Source organism: Mustela putorius, unplaced genomic scaffold (assembly GCF_011764305.1).
Source record: "Mustela putorius furo isolate JIRA1106 unplaced genomic scaffold, ASM1176430v1.1 tig00003871_pilon_pilon_pilon, whole genome shotgun sequence".
NCBI lineage: Eukaryota > Metazoa > Chordata > Mammalia > Carnivora > Mustelidae > Mustela > Mustela putorius.
The window spans coordinates 3,576,453-3,594,619 of NW_025422023.1; the positions used below are offsets into that span (position 1 = coordinate 3,576,453).

General features: G+C 43.8%; 1 protein-coding gene across 2 annotated transcripts in view; it reads right to left on the minus strand.

The window, feature by feature from the left end:
* UNC5C (unc-5 netrin receptor C) overlaps positions 1-18,167 on the minus strand; it is a 360,754-nt gene that overhangs the window by 13,964 nt on the left and 328,623 nt on the right. For both annotated transcript variants that reach the window (XM_004756034.2, XM_004756033.2), the window contains 2 exons: positions 16,412-16,580; positions 13,236-13,469 (listed from right to left, as the gene is read on the minus strand). In XM_004756034.2, the coding sequence (XP_004756091.1) occupies positions 13,236-13,469; positions 16,412-16,580 (403 nt within the window). The remainder of the gene's footprint in view (positions 1-13,235; positions 13,470-16,411; positions 16,581-18,167) is intronic.

Below are 18,167 nucleotides of genomic sequence, written 5' to 3' on the forward strand. Positions count from 1 at the left end.
TTAAAAAAAATATATAAAAGGAAAACACGGTCTTCTCTCTTGGGGACATTTCCAGCTGGAAGCAGGGGGTTCCATAACGCAGCGCCCATTCAGGTCATTCCACACGCACGTGTTGGGCACTTACCAGAGTACCGAATGCAGATGGATCACAGCAGAGAATTGTGAGTGTGGGGACCAGATTGGCTTTTACCCAGAAATACATCCACTCTGCATTTGCTGAATGAATTCTAACCCACACACATGTAGCCCAGTAAGTGCAGAGCTTACCAACATCATTGATTAGATGTAAACAGCTCATTTCTAGCTGCTTCTTAGTGGTTCTTAGCATCCATCATCTTTGAGTCAGGCCACTATTCTGAACAATGCAAGCTGCTGAAAGGTCCTATAAGGTATAGGCAATATTAGGGTAATGTGGAATATGGTCTCAGGCATGGATTCCTCCAATTAGTGTTTAATGGAAGCGATGAGGCAACAGCACATTGACGGAGAGACGGGCATGGTCCAGCTGCTTCAGAATATTTACACCGAGAGGATTCAACCTTGCTGGCTGATGAGTAGCTATTACTTGTGACAGGAGTCTGAGCAGTCAGCCGACTCCCAGCCAGCCAGTCGGCCACCAGGACACATATGTTTTGCCCTGGCTCTCTGTGCCTGCAGCTCAGCAGGCTCTGAGGGTCCCCAGTAAGCCTTACAGGTCTACCCAACCCAGATTCGCACATGTTCCTCGTGGAACACTTCACACTCCATTCCTCGACAAGGATCTGGCCATGTGGAAATGAAGATGAATAAGAAAAGCGAGGGTTAATTGCAGTTTCTTCTGCTTCAGCAGCAAGGCATAATGAGCTTATGTTGATCATGTTTGGTGTCTAGTTAGCATAATAGAGAAAGCTGATGTTCCCAGTGAACCTGGCACCTGACAAATTCTAAAGCTAAAATGATGTTTGTTTATAAGCCATTAGAAGAAAAGAAACATAATTAGAAATCTTTGAGATTACACTCATGCCAATCAATCAGTTCTAGCTTCTTTCCAGTACACCCTAATTACCTCATCAAGACGTCTAAAGAGCAATCGATAGTAATTATCTGATTACTATAGATCTTCATTATGTCCAAATTATCTCCCTGGGATGTCTAAAAGAAGATGCATTGTATTCTGGGAGAAAATTGTACCCAACAATGTAGAATCCACACCCCATTCCTACAATCAACATAGATTGCTGGAGGATATGGAGAACATTATCAGTTTTCTTGGCAGGGAGGACTAGTGAAAAAAACCTAAACTGCCTATTGGCCATGACCTTGAAATCAAGAAATCTAATACCACATTTAAATGAGGAGTCTGGGTGGGAGTCAGCCCAAGAATAGGACTCAGTCCTTGGTTTCTTTGGCATTCACCTCAAAAGGCATAATTAAGAGTTCTCACTAACGGGGAAAGATGGCGTTGGCTTGAGCCTTTTTTGAAAGTACCAAGTAAAATGCCATTTCATTTTATTTTATATTATTTTATTTTATTTTAAAGATTTAAAGATTTACTTATTTATTTTAGAGAAAGAGAGTGGGGGTGGGGAAGGGCAGAAGGAGAGAGAATCCCAAGTAGACTGCCTGCTGATCAGGGAGCCAGACAACGGGTTTGATCTCATAACCCCGAGATCATGAGTTGAGCCAAAATCAAGAGTTGGAAGCTTAACTGACTGAGCTTAAATGACAGTAAGATGTCATTTATTTTAAAGATAAGGGAGCTAGAGAACACATCTCCATAGTCTTAAGCTCTCTGTTTTTCCATCAACCAGGAATGACACAAAGTGGCTGCACAGAGCTGGGAGAACCTAACTTTTTTGTCCCCTTTGATTAGACACAAACCCTGGTGAAAGATAAACTGTCCATCGGGATGTACCATGCTTACAGCCGAGGTCCTCTCCAAATACATCTGACTGCCTATGCCTATCAGTCAAAAGATTGAGCATGCATTTTATGCTTTTTTATAAATGATATAGTAACATGTCAGTAAATTACTGTATTACATTATAAAATACACATAAGGTTAAGAGGATGAGCCAAGATGAATAAACACAAAAGTATTATTACCTTTTTGGTCCCCAAAGTTCATTGGGCCTGGGGTGTGTGAGGTCATTTTCAAGACACTGACTTGGGCAGATGTCTTTTCACTGCTAACTCTGGGAGAAATCAGCCCTCGAGTAAGTGATTCAGTAAGAAGAATCCTTACCAAACTTAAATTTAATGTTCTTCCTGAGAAGTGGCAACAGATCTCACACCCAGGGTGTTCGACTTCAAGGAAACATAACAAAATAAAGGAGGAGACCATAGCCAAACCACAAATTGAAAATATTAAAGTGAATTAAAGATATTGTAAGTGATAAATAAAACACCTCCTTGGAAACTACAGCCATCTAAAAGTACACAAGTCAGAGATGACTTGACACATACAGCAAACCCACATACAGGTTTGAACTTCACGTGTTCTCTTACATACCAGGTTTTTCTGACAAGGATAGGACATGACTGCAAATGTATTTGCTCTTCCTGACAATTTTCTTTTCTTTTCTTTTTTTTTTTTTTTAAAGATTTTATTTATTTATTTGGCAGACAGAGATCACAAGTAGGCAGAGAAGTAGGCAGAGAGAGAGGAGGAAGCAGGGTCCCCGCTGAGCAGAAAGCCCGATGTGGGGCTCGATCCCAGGACCCTGGGATCACGACCTGAGCCGAAGGCAGAGGCTTTAACCCACAGAGCCACCCAGGCACCCCCCTGACAATTTTCTTAATAGCATTTTCTTTTCTCTAGCCTTCTTTATGGTAAGAACACCGTGCAAAAAAACATACAACATACAACACATGTTAATGGGCTGTTTATGTCATTGGTAAGGTTTTCAGTCCACAGGAGGCTATTAGTAGTCAAGTTTTGGGGAAGTCAAAAGTTATATGCAGATTTTCAACTGCCTGGGGGCTCAGTGCCTATAACTCCCACAGTGTTCAAGGGGCAACTATATAAATCTTACATCAGAAGAAAGAAGAAGCAAGCCCACTTGACACACTAGTCAGGCTTATGCCCTGTATTGTTACGTTTTTCACTGTCTTAATCTCAGACATGTTATAACAGACCCCACTTAAAAATATTCCATAACTTATATTTCAAAAGGCTTGGTTTTCTGAATTCCTTCAGCATGAAATCATTTTATTATACATATGATACACAGAAGGAAAAGGACATAAAAATAACAAACGTATGAATCAATAAGATATAGCTTTACAGTTAAATACTTTCGTCTCCTTAATCTTCCTGAGAGCATTCATTCAACATCAGTAAAAAGCACATGGCCTGCTGGAAACCGTGTCAAGCTCTGGGGTACGAGCCCTCAACCCTGCCTCACACCCCTCAGGGAGGGGAGATCGCTATGTAAACATGTGACCCCAACATTGCGCTCAGCCCCAAGACAGTTTCCAGACAGCTGCTTTTGGATCACACAGTTAGGAAATATCTTGAGAGATAATATTATGAGAGAATAAGAACAAAATATATTTAAGTCAAAGGATTTAGTTAGACTTCCGAAAAATGTAGTGATCTTGGAAAGAAATGCCATCGTAGGAATTAGGATCACCTAGGCTCTTTGTTCTCAGAAATATAAATGTTACCTTCCTTTGTAAAGGCTGACCTCCCTCTTGGCAGGTCTCCCCCCTCAGGGTCCTGTTTGGTTCTGGGTGACTCTACCTAGGTGACTGTTGGTTCTGGGTGACTCTGCTTTGATGAGCTTGCTCTGTTTCTACGAGAAGGAGTCACTTTCTGACTTCCTTTGTCACAGTGGTCTTCACCCCTGTAACTTAACCTTGAGCAGGCCCTCTCAGGAGTCAGTTATTGACAGAGGTGGGAACACACGCCAGTCCCCAGTCACACAGTCACCAGGAGCAAGCCCCTGTGTGAGTCTAATGCCAGGACCTGAGCAATCCTGCAGGATGGCTGCTTCCCCAGCCCAGTGGCTGCCCAGTGCAGGCTCTTCAGTGGCCCTGAGTGAGGGCTGTATTGATTCAGGGGGCCTGTGAGGGATCGCTTGAAAGGCAGGGACAAGAGATTCCACAGTAGAAACAAGCGGCTTTCACAATAACCAATTAAACCAAGACATTATCCATGCCAAGCCATTAGCCTGGGCCACTTAAGAGCCACAATAAATCTGAACTGTTTTAAAGGCCTGTGTGAACGTACAGACGGAGCACCACTGGCCGGTACCCAGATCGCTCCCAGGCTCTTAGCCCAGAGGATCAGCTCTCATGAAGGCAGCCCAGGACAAGGCGAGTGGCAGGAGCCTTACAGCTCCCAAACTCTGGTCTTTCTAACCCCAGAATTTTTCATGCTGCTTTACTTCAGGGGTTAGACCACCTCCACTTCAGGGCCGCTGGAGTATCAGTCTCCCAGCTAGTGGCACGGGAGAGCCCCGGAGCAACACAGATGCTGGCGGAGATGCTCAGGGCACAGGTTTCAGAATGCAGGAAGTCTCTGCCTGAGTGGACCCTGTGCCAGGGAGTGTGTGAAGCGCTGGGCCCCTGGCCTGTTCTCCACGCTCTGTGCTCACCCTCCTTCTGTGCAAGAACCTGCCTCCTCTCTTCCCTCCCTTCTCTGAATTATACGGCCTCCTTGGTTGTAGCTTCCAGCTCCTCAAGGAGAGCTTGTTTTAGCTTCCAGCTCCTCAAGGAGCGCTCATTCCTTTTGTGGGTTACTAGCTTTTAGCCTTCTCCCCCTCAAGCCCCTTCACTTTCCTCACTGCCCTCCCAGCAATTCTTTCCTGTCCTTATGAGAAATCGTATCAGCTAGAGAAGGGAGGAAACAAATGATTAAACTCGAATCTCATATAATGCATTAAGATTTCTTCTGGAAGAGAAGGCTGGAAGGAGGTGAAATCAAGGCTTTCTTTTACGTTGTCTGGCTTTGTTCTCTGCATCGTGTGGATGTGATTTGTCTGTTCACTCTTTATTCCTGACGGAAACACATAGCCCCAATTCGGCCGGCCGTATTGAGGGCTGCCAAGGAGCCCGGGGCCAGCATTGGGAACCCAAGCTTTGTGAGGATGAGCTTTTCAGCCTGGGGACAGCTGGGCAGAGAGGGGACCACACTCCACGCTCTGAGCCCGGCGCTAGACCAGACACTGGAGACCGAATTGCACAATTCACACCCTGAGCCGCACCTTCACCATGCTTCTACCACATGGGCCAGGGGTCTCAAGAGCCCAAACCAGGCGACATTCAGCCTGCCACACATGCTCCAAAAGACCAGCTCTCAAGTGTTGTGCTGGCTTAGTTTAAAAGAAATCGCATCTTCATTCCGTCTTTATGGAACCTGCCTTACTCCTGATCATTCTCTAATTCCACGCCGAGACCTGCCCTTGTCACTGGGGATGAGAAATTTCTCTTTTTGCTGCCAAGGCTCTCTGTGGCTCTCACAGCTGTGGGCCTGCATGCTTCCCAAACACAGGCCACAGAGAGTGGCTGTCCTTCTCTGCTGGTCCCTGCCAGCTCTTCAGCCAAGCTACTCTCCGTTCTGGCCAGTTGACTCCCCTCCTCTGGCCACAGAGCCCAGAGGCCAGCCCTCGGTCATCTCTGCCACCTGCTCGGGTCACCACCACTGGCTCTGCTACCTCTTCTTCCTGTGCTCACACCGGGGTGCTGTGCTCTCCTCGCTGAGTGTGTCTGCTGTGCTCCATCCCTCATGATAACAAGGCTGGACTCTGGGGACTGTGGACAAACATTCCCCATCGAGTCACCCGGTTTCCAGGGCTCTGCCTGCTGCTCCCGCAGCTACCGCCGCCACCGATGCTCGGTCTGAGCTGCCATGTCTGGCCTGCCTGGTCAGGGTGTTTTGTGACATGTTTAAAGCAAAATGGCAAAGGGGAGGGGGCACTCGAGGAAGCAGCTGTGTCACCTGTCCACCTCTGAGCGTACTTCTGAAGAAAAGATGATCTCTCACATCTCTGGAATTAGGAATAGGGCTTTTGAGGTTGTTCAAGAACCTCTGGAGCCATCTTGTTTTACTTTTCACCACTGAACTTGCCATTTTTAAATTTCTACGTTAGTTTCTAATTTTGCCATAAGAAATTACCATAGGCTTCATGACTATAGACAACTCACATTTATTATCTTACAGTTGTGTAGATCAAAAGTCTGATCCTGGTCCCACCGAGCTACAGTCAAGGTGTTGTTAGGGCTGCCTTCCTTTTTGGAAGCTCTAGGGGAGAATTTGCTTTTCTATCTTTCCCACCTTCCAGAGGTTGACTACATTCTTGGGCTCAGTGTCCCCTTCCTCCATCTTCAAAGTCAGCAATGGCACATCTCTCTGGTCTCTCTCCCATGGTCATGGCTCCCTAGACTATACCTGAGAGAAGTTCTCCACTTTCACACAACATGTAATTACATTAGACCCACCCAGAAAATCTAGTATAATCTCTTCATCTCAAGGCCCATTAATCATATCGGCAAAGTCCCTTTTACCATGTAAGGTAAGATATTTGGAGGTTCTGAACATTGAGTACAGATATTTTGGGGGGCCTCTATACTGCCTACCACAACTTTTATTTTTTTCCTCTCTTTTCCTTCTCTCTCAGAAAATAAACTCAACATGGCAGGTCATTTCCAAAATATATGGTAGGGTCAGGGCCAAGACTCATGAGAAGGTAATAAAGATTCAGTTTAAGTTTAGATTCACCAAGAAGATCCCTGTTTCCATATGGCTGATGAAATAGCCTGCTCACAAACCTGAAACTCACCTCACAATTAGATCACGACTAGATTTAGTATCCTCATTGAGCCATTATCCTCAAAATGCTGTTCTATCTAAATGTCTAGCTAGGAATAAGGAACATCATCAAATACTGTTTGTGCTAGGAAATTTAATAACTTTAATCTCCTTGAATCATCTAAGGGTCTCTGATGTAGACCAAAGGACTGTTAGTCAAAGAGGTCAAGTTCAATGACCAGAACCACGGACCTGAGGAGGGGCAGAACTAATCGCATTCAGCAGCCTACTCCAAGCTTCCCTACCACACCATACTTCCTCCCATACACTCAGCAGAAGGTTAAGGGAAACATATTTGCAATCTTTAACACACTGTTTGGTGTTGTCCAATACTTGTGTTACATGTACAAATATATTAACTTAATTGCAGAGACCAGCATCCTGAAATTATAAAACACAGGTCAAGCTAGTTTTGAGGCTATTTGAGGGAACTGAAAGAAAAGATAAGGCTAATGGGGCCAATTTAAGAGAAGGCCAGCCTTCACAAACCTGGAAGAGGCAGGCTGGAGGTGTGCTGGGTTCTGTGGGGTCACAGCTGCCATGCAAGGGGCGTCAAAGGACAGTGGGAAGGATTAGCAGCAGGAAGAAGACAAAAGCTTCTCCGGGCTACCTGCAACCTTCTGCGGCTGCAGCTCAAGAGACAGTATTGCACAGCTCTCAAGGAGACCTCCCACTTCTTCTCGTTTTCAGCATTTCTTTCATTTTCTCTTCTTTTCCACATAATATAATCTTTCACGGAATTTCTATACTCTAGACCGCAGCCTGAATTAGGGTACGTGAAAGCTGAAGAAATCCAAAGAAGGCTCTTCTCCATGCCAAATGACTACACGAAGAGAGCCAGCTTATGTTAATTTACATATTCAGTTCCTATCATATGTACATTTGTCAGCAATTCAATAAACATCACACGCTGTCTGTAATGTATGCAAATAACTCTTCTTTTAAGTTCTGAATCTCAGGGTTTATGATAAACCTATTTATTACAAAAGGAAAATCTCAGAAACAGTACCCTCAGGATAGCGGGACAGAAATGCCTTATTTCCACATCGATGTCTGTTTCTCCCTGGGTGTTTCAAAACTTACTGACATATAATCTTGTTCTGTGCTAATTTCTGGTCTTTTTATATTAGGATTTAAGTCTTTGCAAATAACGAGAGAACACCAGTATTATCACTTTAGTCGCCTGAAGAGGTGGGAAGCAGAAAAACTGATTTTTAAAGATTTTATTTATTTGAGAGGGAGAGTGAGCGGGAGAGAGAGGAAGAGCGAGAGCGAGTGTGAACATGGGTGGGGGAGGAGTCGAGAGAGAGGGAGAAGCACACTCCCTGACCAGCAGGGAGCCCGATGTGGGGTTCAATCCCAGGACACCAGGATCATGACCCGCGGTGAAGGCAGACGCTTAACCTACTGAGCCACCCAGACATCCCCAAAACTCTGATCTTTGATCCAACTCCGTCTTTACAATAGATGGGACCTCTCTGTGAGAGCCAAGAATGGCCTCTGAACTGTTTTTACAATCCCTACCATCTCTATCTTTCTGTGTGAACTCCCCCTCCCTGCTCCCGCTGGTCCTTCAAGCACTTGCATGGGAGAAAAACCCACCCAAAAGGTGGATGAAAGAACCCCCTGTCTCCCAGTATCCTTGACTTTTATTTTAAAACTCACCTCTGGCATCCTAATTCTCAGCAATTCTTCTCAACTCTTAAACACAGCTTTTAAGTTTCAGGTGACCACTTTTGCCTGCAGGCTTAACAAAACTCAGAGAAAGTGTCCTCAGGGCTGCCAAACTCAAAGAGCTGGGTGGGAAGATGAGAGGATGCCCCGGTTTGGGGTGGTCTCTTTTTTTTTTCCCCTCCCCATCCACATGGACACTGTAAGCTCATATGATAAAAAGCGGGAATTAATATTCTCGATATGTTCACTCCCAGACACTGGGCCACAGGTTTTTCCAGTAGCTCTGCAGACTGTGTAATTCTGAACCTCTGAGAATGAGTGGCCCGCTGGGCTCCCCCCTCTGCCCCAGTCCAACCTTCTGAGACGGTTTCCACAATTCCGAAGCAGCCCCCAGGACACAGTGGTAACGAAAAGAAAATATCAGGTCTGGGGAGACCCACTTTTGGTCCTGTGCCATTTGCTGCTTGGAGATGGAGGGCTAGAGGAGCTGGATTAAAGCCCAAACAAGGAAGCAGAGTTCCTTTGCATCAGAGCCCAGAATGGCTGAGGAGAGGCTGAAAGAAAAGGTTTGAAGAGTGAAGGTCAGGAGCTAAGAGAGGGTCCCTCGAGTGGGCAGTAGGAGGCAGGTCACTGTGCAGCATGGAGGGGCTGCTGTAGAAACAGGGATGTGGGGAGAGAGGAAGGGAACCAGAAGAAGCGCTCTGTGAGATCTGAGGCTTCGAGAAGATCCGGATAAGTGGAAGGAGCGCAGAGAAGCAGGGGAGGCATAATTGAGGGCAGCTACTTTGAGAGTAGAGGAGACTCAAGTAGACATTTATGATTTTCAGAGCAACTCAGCAACCTAGAAGTAGACCCAGAGGGCTTGTTCAGGGCTGGTCATTTTTAGCTGTGGAAGTGAGAAAGACCTGCAGCAGCTCTAGATGGCAAGAGATTTAGAGTAGAAGTGAGTTCCCTGGAGATCCGGAGGAGAGCAGAGGAGGGTTTGTGGCAGGACGTCAGGAAAGATTGAGGGAGGTCTTCCCTGAGAACCAAGGGTGGCCCGTGTGCCTTTTGTGAGTGAGAGATGAAAGGTCAGAAACCAGGAGCTTCACAGGTGAGGATCTTGGCACGTGGAGATGCTAATGAGGGTGAAATCCAGAGCACACCTACACCGGCCGAAAGATAACGTAGGATGCTGTGAAGGTTACCAGAATAACTCCGGGCAAAGAACTGTGATTCATGGTGACTTTGAATCTGAGAGTTTGATAGGAATAAAATGAGTGGAAAGAAAGACCCTGAGGCAGGTACTGCTGGGCTGGGGGTAGGCACTGGGGGATTCGGGGCTAGGGAACTGAAATAGATCACGAATGGCAGAACAAAAGAACCAGAAGGGCGGTAGAAAAAGCCAGCCCTCCAGATCGAACAATGCCCCAGAAGTGGTCTTGAAAAGGACCGGACCAGAACTCCTCCTCTTGGCCTTGGCATTAGCTCAAGGGAGTGGTCTTCATAGCAGGGACTGTGAGGGAGACCCTGTTACTCGGAAGATCCAGGTGCGGTTAACGTGAGTAGGTGAAGGAACGGTGGAGAGCGCGATTCAGGATGTAGGGAAGTTTGTCCTTAGTAGGATTAAAGTTCCAGAAAGATCTGTGCAGGTGTTAAGGAGAACAGCTCTTAATCTTAGATGCACAAAAGAATAACCCAGAGAGTGCGCAAAGAAAAGTCCCAATACCCACACCAATTAGGTCCGAACCTTCGGGTTGGGAGCCTGGAGCAAGTCTTTTTTTTTTTTTTTTTTTCCTTCTTTTGAGCAAGTCTTTTTTGAAGCTTCTCCAACTGAGTCTTCTGTGCCAGGCTGGAGAGCTACTGATTGAGGAAGGATGAGAGTGGGGAGGGGGAGCCGGTGGGCCCGAAGGAGGAAGAGGTATTAGGAAAGGTCGTATTTATAGGTGATGGGCGTTAGAGAAGCAGAGAGATGGCAGAGATTGGTGGGGAGCCCTGGCAGGCAGGGTGCCAAGATAGCAGAATTCAGGTAAGAAAGGGCCTTTCTAAAAATCAGCCCCAAGGTTCCAATTCAAGCACGGATGTTAGGCAGCGTTTCTGGGACCGAACTAATTGTCTCTTCAGTATGTCGGCTAGACCGTTTACCTATAACTAGGATTTTGGTATTTTTACATTATTAAAAGGCCACGAGGTGCAGGAAAGCCTTATCCATTATTCATATTTGTTTCAGGCTAAGTGCTGGATGCCCAGATGCTGAGAATTTATAAATGTCTATTTGGAAAGCACTGGCCATGATGCAAACTGCTCCAGGGTTGTGTTTACTGCTTAAACCTGTTTGTCAGTCTTTCTTGGTGTTGGCCATTTGCATTTCTTTTCACCAATTAAAACAATTAAAATTATTTTATTGAATTACTACCTTTTCTTGCACAGATTTGTGTGTTTCTCTTGGGAAGAAAGGTCGAGAGTACCTAAGTATGAGAACTATGTGAATGAATATAAAATATGTGTATCAAACATTTCAAATATAATGTAGAGCTCCAAAGTGTGCTTTTCACAATGATTTTTCTCAGAATGGTTAAAAGATTTGCCTTAATCAGATCCCACAGCTCCACTACAAATACAGTTTTCCCTATGCAGAATTTAAGCCTAGGATGATTTCTATCCTGACAGGGCCTTAGAAGCAGCACATCTGCAAGGAATGTAAAAGAAAGAACCATAAGCTTGACACCACAGCTGCGCTTTCCTATCATTTATTCAACATCACAAACTCTTACAAGGTCACCCATCAAAAATAGATCCTGTGTCTCATCCTCTCCGTGGACCCAACCTGCCACACTCTGCTTTCATGACCCAGAACTACTTTCTGGATGGAAATTCCAGAAGGAAATACTTTGATGTGTAGAAAAAAAATTCTTCCCTTGGTTTCCTTGACACATTTTTTCTTCCATGTCTCCTCTTCCTCCTCTGGGTTCTCATCCTTCTATAGCTCCCTCTGCTGGCTGCCCTGGCTCACCCCCTGCAAAGGCAGGGCTCCCCATTGTCCCCTGTGTTTTAGGGTGTGGCTCTTCCAGCAACTCACATTACAGAGGGGGAGTGGGGAGGATCTAGCCTGCAGCCAGCTGCCTGGGCTTGAAGCCTGCTTTCTCCATTCAACGGTTGTGTGCCCTAGAACAATTTACTTAATTTTTCTTTGCCCTGAATTGAACATCTGAAAAATGGGGTTAATGGTATCTTACAGGGTTGCCGTAAAGATTAAATGAGTTAATAAGCATTTAGAATCGTGCCCAGCACATAGGGAGTTCTTGGTAATGCTTGTTATTTTCAACGAGGTTGCTTGTCTTATCCCTCTGCTCTCTGTTGATAGTCTCCCTGATCACAGGGATGACACATATCAATATTACATCATTCATTCCTGAGTCTCTACTTCAGGATCTTCTCTCTATCCAGAAAGCCACACCTGGATTTTTCTAACTGTCCCTGGACATCGTGGTCCTGATGTCTAAGGCAAAACTCTAGTTTGATATTCCTCAAAGCAAAGTCACCCTGTCCACACCCTAGAGCTACCTGCCCCGAAGCATCTGCTGTTACTTAGAGGCACCTCCGATCTTCTGCTCTGCCCATGCACTGTGGGTCACCAGGTCCCACAGGGGTTCCTATAGATCCTTCCACAACTCATTCCCTTCTCACTCCTCCATCCTCCGCCCAGATCTACCACTCTTTTCTTCTTGTCGCTATCTTTTCACTGATGTCAGACGAATATTTCCAATGTATATTTCCAATCACATCTTTCACTGGTGGTAATCTGTCCACTGGCTCTCCAGTAACTCAAGGCGCTGAGTCTCAACTCCTCTCTCTGGCAGTTGAGGTTCACTCAATAAAACTCCTATGTATCATTCCGGGCTTCCCGGAAATAGCATGCTCATAGGAAGTCTGTATTTACTGTTCCCTCTGTGTTTCTTCCCGCTGTTCTCTTCATCTTGGTATTTTGTATTTTTTTCTCATGATGCTGGTCAAACCCTCCCTTTCATTTGGGCCAATTTCAAATATCATCTCTTTTCCACATGTCCTAAAAATGATACTATGCCCCCACCTCTCCTGAACTGCCTCCCGTAGAACTTTGCATTCATCTCTAGCATTTATCGGACTCTGACTTGTCTCCCCGTCCTTGGCATACTTCTTTTATTCCTCCTTCTAGATTATAACTTCTTCAAAGCCACTCTATCCTTTAAAGCTTCAAATGGGATAAAATGAATCGCAATAATAGCACCAGGAATTAAGCTCATTTATTCTGCAAAGCAGCAGCCTGTTGTCAAATGCTAACCTTCCTCACAGTCCTCATAAAAAGAATGGGGAAGCATATAAATGAAGTGGCACACAAGAGGAACATACAGTGTGAGCAATTACGCCAATTCCTTTTATAGGAAGCACACAGCTGAGATAAACATGGAAGCACATTATTTACCATCCACATCTCGTTGCCAAATTCTTCTACTTCTTCTAAATTTTTCATTAAAGGAAATCAAGGAAGGTAAACAAAAGTAGCCCTTGGGAGGAATCAGCACAATGGAAACCACTCATTTATCAGCATGGCCTAAGAGAAATGTCTTTTTTTTTTTTTCCTCCCAACTGCATCTTTTGGGGCTAGACGCTTAGGTTCACGCATTGGGCGTGAACCCACACACATACACACACGCACACACACACACCCCTTCTCTGGGTGTGCTCCAACCACATCACATGTTAGCTTTGGTGTGAAGGGAGAGGAGGAGGTTTGGCAGGAGGGACGTACCTTCAGGGCATCCTGCGTATCGTCCAGACAGTAGACTCGAACACTGTACTCCAGAGAGGAGCAGCAAAGTGGCCCGAAGATAGCCAGCTTCAGGCGCTTCGCAGCAGCTTTGGTGGTGGACTGCCCGACCAGGGCATAGGTGCTAAGGTTCTCCGTGAGGAGGTGGCAAGCCTCTGCATCCAGCTGAATGTAGCAGGGGGTGGTGAAGTTCTCCTCCCCAACCACCACCACATCCTGAAGGAGAGGATGAAAGGAGCCGTGACTGAGCCACTGTGGGTCCCGGGGCCGCCACACTGGCAGCCAGGCAGACACAGCCATATCTCTCTGCAAGTGTGATCATCCTTTTCCCTGTATTTTTTTTTTTTCCTTTCTTCGGCTTTATTATACCCTATTTCCATTCTTAATCATTGTCTCCATTGCCCTTGCCTTCATATTGCTAATATTTTTTATTTAGATGTCCCCTATTTAGCATTTTTTTTTCCATCTGTGAGTCTACATTACTGGAATCGACATAAAATTCCAAAAGAAATTCATGAATTATCCTCTTAATTTCAGTGCACCTGAGTTTATTACTGATTTCTGAGAATTTAATGTTTGAATCTCTAAGGGTCTGACTGAATCTAGAAGTACTGTTTTACTTCAATGTCAGTATAGAGTAGTAAGTTTTCCCTAAAAATCTAGGGGTTCAAAAAGGTTTAGAGAAATTAAGGAATTATGCAACACCATTCTACATTGTTTTCCCAAACTCACCTGTCAATTACTTTTCAAAGCAGTACACTGCTTTTCCTCAGTAATCTGGGCTGCTAGACCCTGGAGAAAGTACAATATAGCAAGCTCAATGCTTTTCTCTGGTAAAACAGCCTATCCTTTCAGCTTTTGAAAATATTTAGCAAGAAATAAAAATAAATGGAAGTGCTGAATATTGTTAAAATAGTTACAAACTCAACTAAGTTTTGATTTATGCAAATGGCTCAGGCCAGAGAAGAAAATCATTTGAAAGGCCAAGTGTAGGACCTATAAACCAAGGGTCAAAATTCCGCATGCATCTCGGGGCAGCCAGGTAATAGGAACTTGTGAAGCAGGTAGGGCAGAAGACAATAGGGAGTGGGGGAGACTGGGGCAAAGTGGAGCACAAGCCTGACTAAAGAGCTCAGCCTCTACTGGGCTCAGCTCATCACAGCTATGCAGACATGCAGACCCAGTAAGAAAACCACCCTGAATTTTTCAAGAGAAGCTGGAATTTCACATTTTTCATGTGAAATTTTCCAACTTTTAATTAATTCAAATTTAAAAGAAAACTTCGTGTGGGAGAAATAAAATACATGTGTGGGCCTGATTCTGCCTCCCCATTAGGCCACTTTCTCTCCACAGAGGCAGGAACTACATCTGCTTTGATTCCCACAGCAGCTCAGTGGGCCTGGCTCATGGGGAGCAAATAGCTATTTGTCAAAAAAAGATGAATGAATGTGTCATCATAAATTGAGTCTCTGGGGCTGAACAAAGATATGAAAGAAGTTGCCACCTCGGGTGGTTGTTTATTAGCTAGGCCTTGCAACATCATCTGAACGACAGTGGTGGGGGGGTAATGCCATCCACGAAATCATTTCTTCAACTGTGTCTATCCTCAAAGATGAAGCTCAAACCGCACCGGTAAAGAGAGAAAGAAACTCAGTACCTTCAAGTTTATTTTAGCCCAAAAGGACACCTGAAAATAAGTTTTGTTTTGTTTTGTTTTTCCCCTCCAGCAGGGTGAGGGCAATCCTTGAAACGAATCCATGAAGCATGTCACAGAAAGCCCCCAGTAAGACATAGTAGAGAATAAAGATGCACCCTGTCCCTGCCGCAGGTCTAGGAGTGCATTCTTAAGCATCGCCCTGTTCTACTCTTCTTATTTCTTTGTTTCATTTTGTTGTTGTTGTTACTGTTATTGTTACTGAAGTCCAGAAATAAGGTAATAGGGTATCAAGCAGAGTCTTGCACAAACAATTCAGAATCACTTGAGATTAAGACTTTGGGATGTTTTCGAGATAAATCATTTCAAGCTTAAATGGACTGGAAGTTAGGTCTGGCTAAGTCTGGTCATAATTTAACATAAAGCATACACTTAGACTTTAGTTTTGGATTTTTGGTCCTCTGGCAAGGAGTGATCCCCTCATGTGGCCAAGAGAACATGTCCTTAAGAAGGAAATTATAGTAATCCCAGGATGCCTTTCTAATTGTAATACTACTTTTTCCTATAATATTAAAGGCTTGACTCTTCATGTACATTTTTTTTCTAAAAATTTCTTTCCTAAAAGAAAAATACCACAAGTAATCACAAAGTATATAATATATAGGTTGGATGCTTTGTAATGATTACACAAAAATACAGGGGTAGCTTTCAAAACTATTAGACATTTTTTGATGAACATATTCTGAAATATGCCTTCTTTGGAATATTCTAAAATGTAATGTTTAAGTGGGCAATTTCCCACCTAAACAACAGATACTGTCTTTTCAAGGGATGACATGAAAATATGCAAGCTGGTTTTGTTTTTAGTTACTGGGTATAAAATCTTCATGGTAAATCTAACAAATTCTTTTGTTTGTAACTTCGGGTGCTAATTGAAGAATTCTGATGTGAAGAACAGGATCTGTTTAAGGCACTAGCTTTAGGAAGTTATGATGGGAATCGCCACAGAGAGCCAAGACACCATAGGTGTTCTTCATTCTAGCAGAGCTTGGGAGAGGCACCCTTTCTGTTTTCCCAAGTTCAGTTCAGAAGAACTGTATTCCCTGTATGCGTCTACAGTGTCTACCATTTTCTGTCCCAGGTGCAATGTTTTTCTACCTGCAAATTTCAAAAGTATATAGATGTTTCCTATCCTAAAACATAGTATGTATGTTCCAACAGGGACTTGTGTAAGACTCTCAAATATACTTTCCCCTAGGAGTTAGCAAATGCTTGACCACCATTTTCTTTGTGCCTACCCATCAGTAGATAGAGCATTCAGGAACCCGTCTCTCTCCCTCCTTCCCTTCTTCTCATACACTCTCTTCCCCTCTCTCTCTTCTTTTGAGTGTGAACTAAAATTCAATTCATGCTCTGCTTTCAAAATAAAAAGCTCCCCATAATTACTCCAGTTTGTTTGCATGATTTTTTCTTGTGTTCCGTCTTTATCCTAATGGATGCTCACCTCCCACTGTCCCTGTGCTGCCTGGTTCTTGAGCTGTATCTTCCAGTCTTCGGTATTGGGATCTGCGCAGTGATGCATGGTGAGAATGACAGGGCGGGTCAGCAGAGCTCCGGGAGGCCCACAGCTCACCACAGGGGTCAAGAGTGTCTGGGTGTCTTCCATGGGAGGCCTAGGAGAAGAGCAGAGATTGGCACCGGTGACATTTGCATAGCATCCATTTACTACGTACTCATTGAGGTTTTTAGATCTGAAGTTTTACAAATTGTTTCTTCTTGGGAGTTTTTAATTTTTTTTTTTGTTTTTTAGGTTTTTTTTTTTTTTTTTGGTTGGAGGGAGAGGGAGAATTAAATGGGAAGAAATGTCCTTTATACCAAGACTTTATTTAGTCTTCATGACTGGAGATATTTATGGTAACAGTGAATCAGCCAGTATCTCTTTGATCTCCTTCCCCCAGACACAGGTCTGCCTCTGGTAATTTCCTCTGAATTCATGTACCAATACTTTTAGGATGGAACAAGAAGGAGCAGAGTCCTTGGGAGATTACATAACCATCTTTTTTGATAATACTTGCCACTGCTCTCACAGGGTTTTACATACTTTTATTTTTTTAGGACCTAACTTGAGAAATACTTCAAAAAAAAAAAAAATCACTTCAGAGTAAGGACACCCTAGAGCTAAACTTCCAAATGACTTTCAGGAATAATCTAGGCTAGTAGAGCAGATTCATGCTTTCAAATATGACCAGAGAGAATATAGAACTGTATTCTATAGTTCTAGAATTTAAAATGAAATCTACTTGTATACTTCATACTCAGAGACTCTGGGTGGAAAGAACTTCAAAGATCTAAATTCTTTATTTCCACATTTTAAAAAATTGTCTTAAGACTTTTCCCTAACATGAGTGTAATCAACAAACAAAAGGAAAGATTAACCCAAGGTATCAGTTGATATGTGAGCAATAGTTCCAAATTATTGAATGGATTGCTCAAAGTCTTACAGCTAACAAGTGCTAGCACCGGGACTAAAGTCAATGCCTTCTGAACAACAATATTCATAACTTCTCTGTCAGAACAGTGTGGCTAAGAACTCTCGAACTCAAGAGTTCCAGAGGAGGCAGGGCCCTTGAGGTCAGCAAGCGCCACCGTCCATTCAAAGGAGGAACCCCTCTACAATATGCTGACATATGGATAGTGCTTCAAACACCTTCAAAATTGTACTCCACTCCTACTGGGGGACATCTCATCTATTCCCAATTCAAATCTACAGAAAGTTCTTAGGATAAATGCAATTTGCCTTCCTGACACTTCTCTTCACACATCTTTGGCCTGCTTTCTCTCCACTTTGGCATCAGAGCCTTTCAAATATTTAGAGATTGTTATGATGCCTCTGAAAACTCTTCTTTATTTCAGACCAAATAGCCTCAATTTTTGAACTTCAACTAGAAAAGGATGGTTTCCAGATATCTCCCTATATTTCTATCTTCACTTTTATATAGATGTCTGTTAGTATTCCAATGTCTTCACCAAGCTGTGCATCTGGAAATGAATATTATGCTTACATAGCCAGCATAGTAGGCTACTATTTTCCTTGACTTGGAATATGTAGTTGTATAAATGCCTCACTGAACTGTTGCCTTAGATTATTCTCAGTCAAGTAATTATTTATAAATATTATTGCTGGCTTCAGTTACATAGGAAGATGGAGATAATATGGTTAAGCATCTCCTTTATAAAATGAGGCAATGGAACCCCAAGAA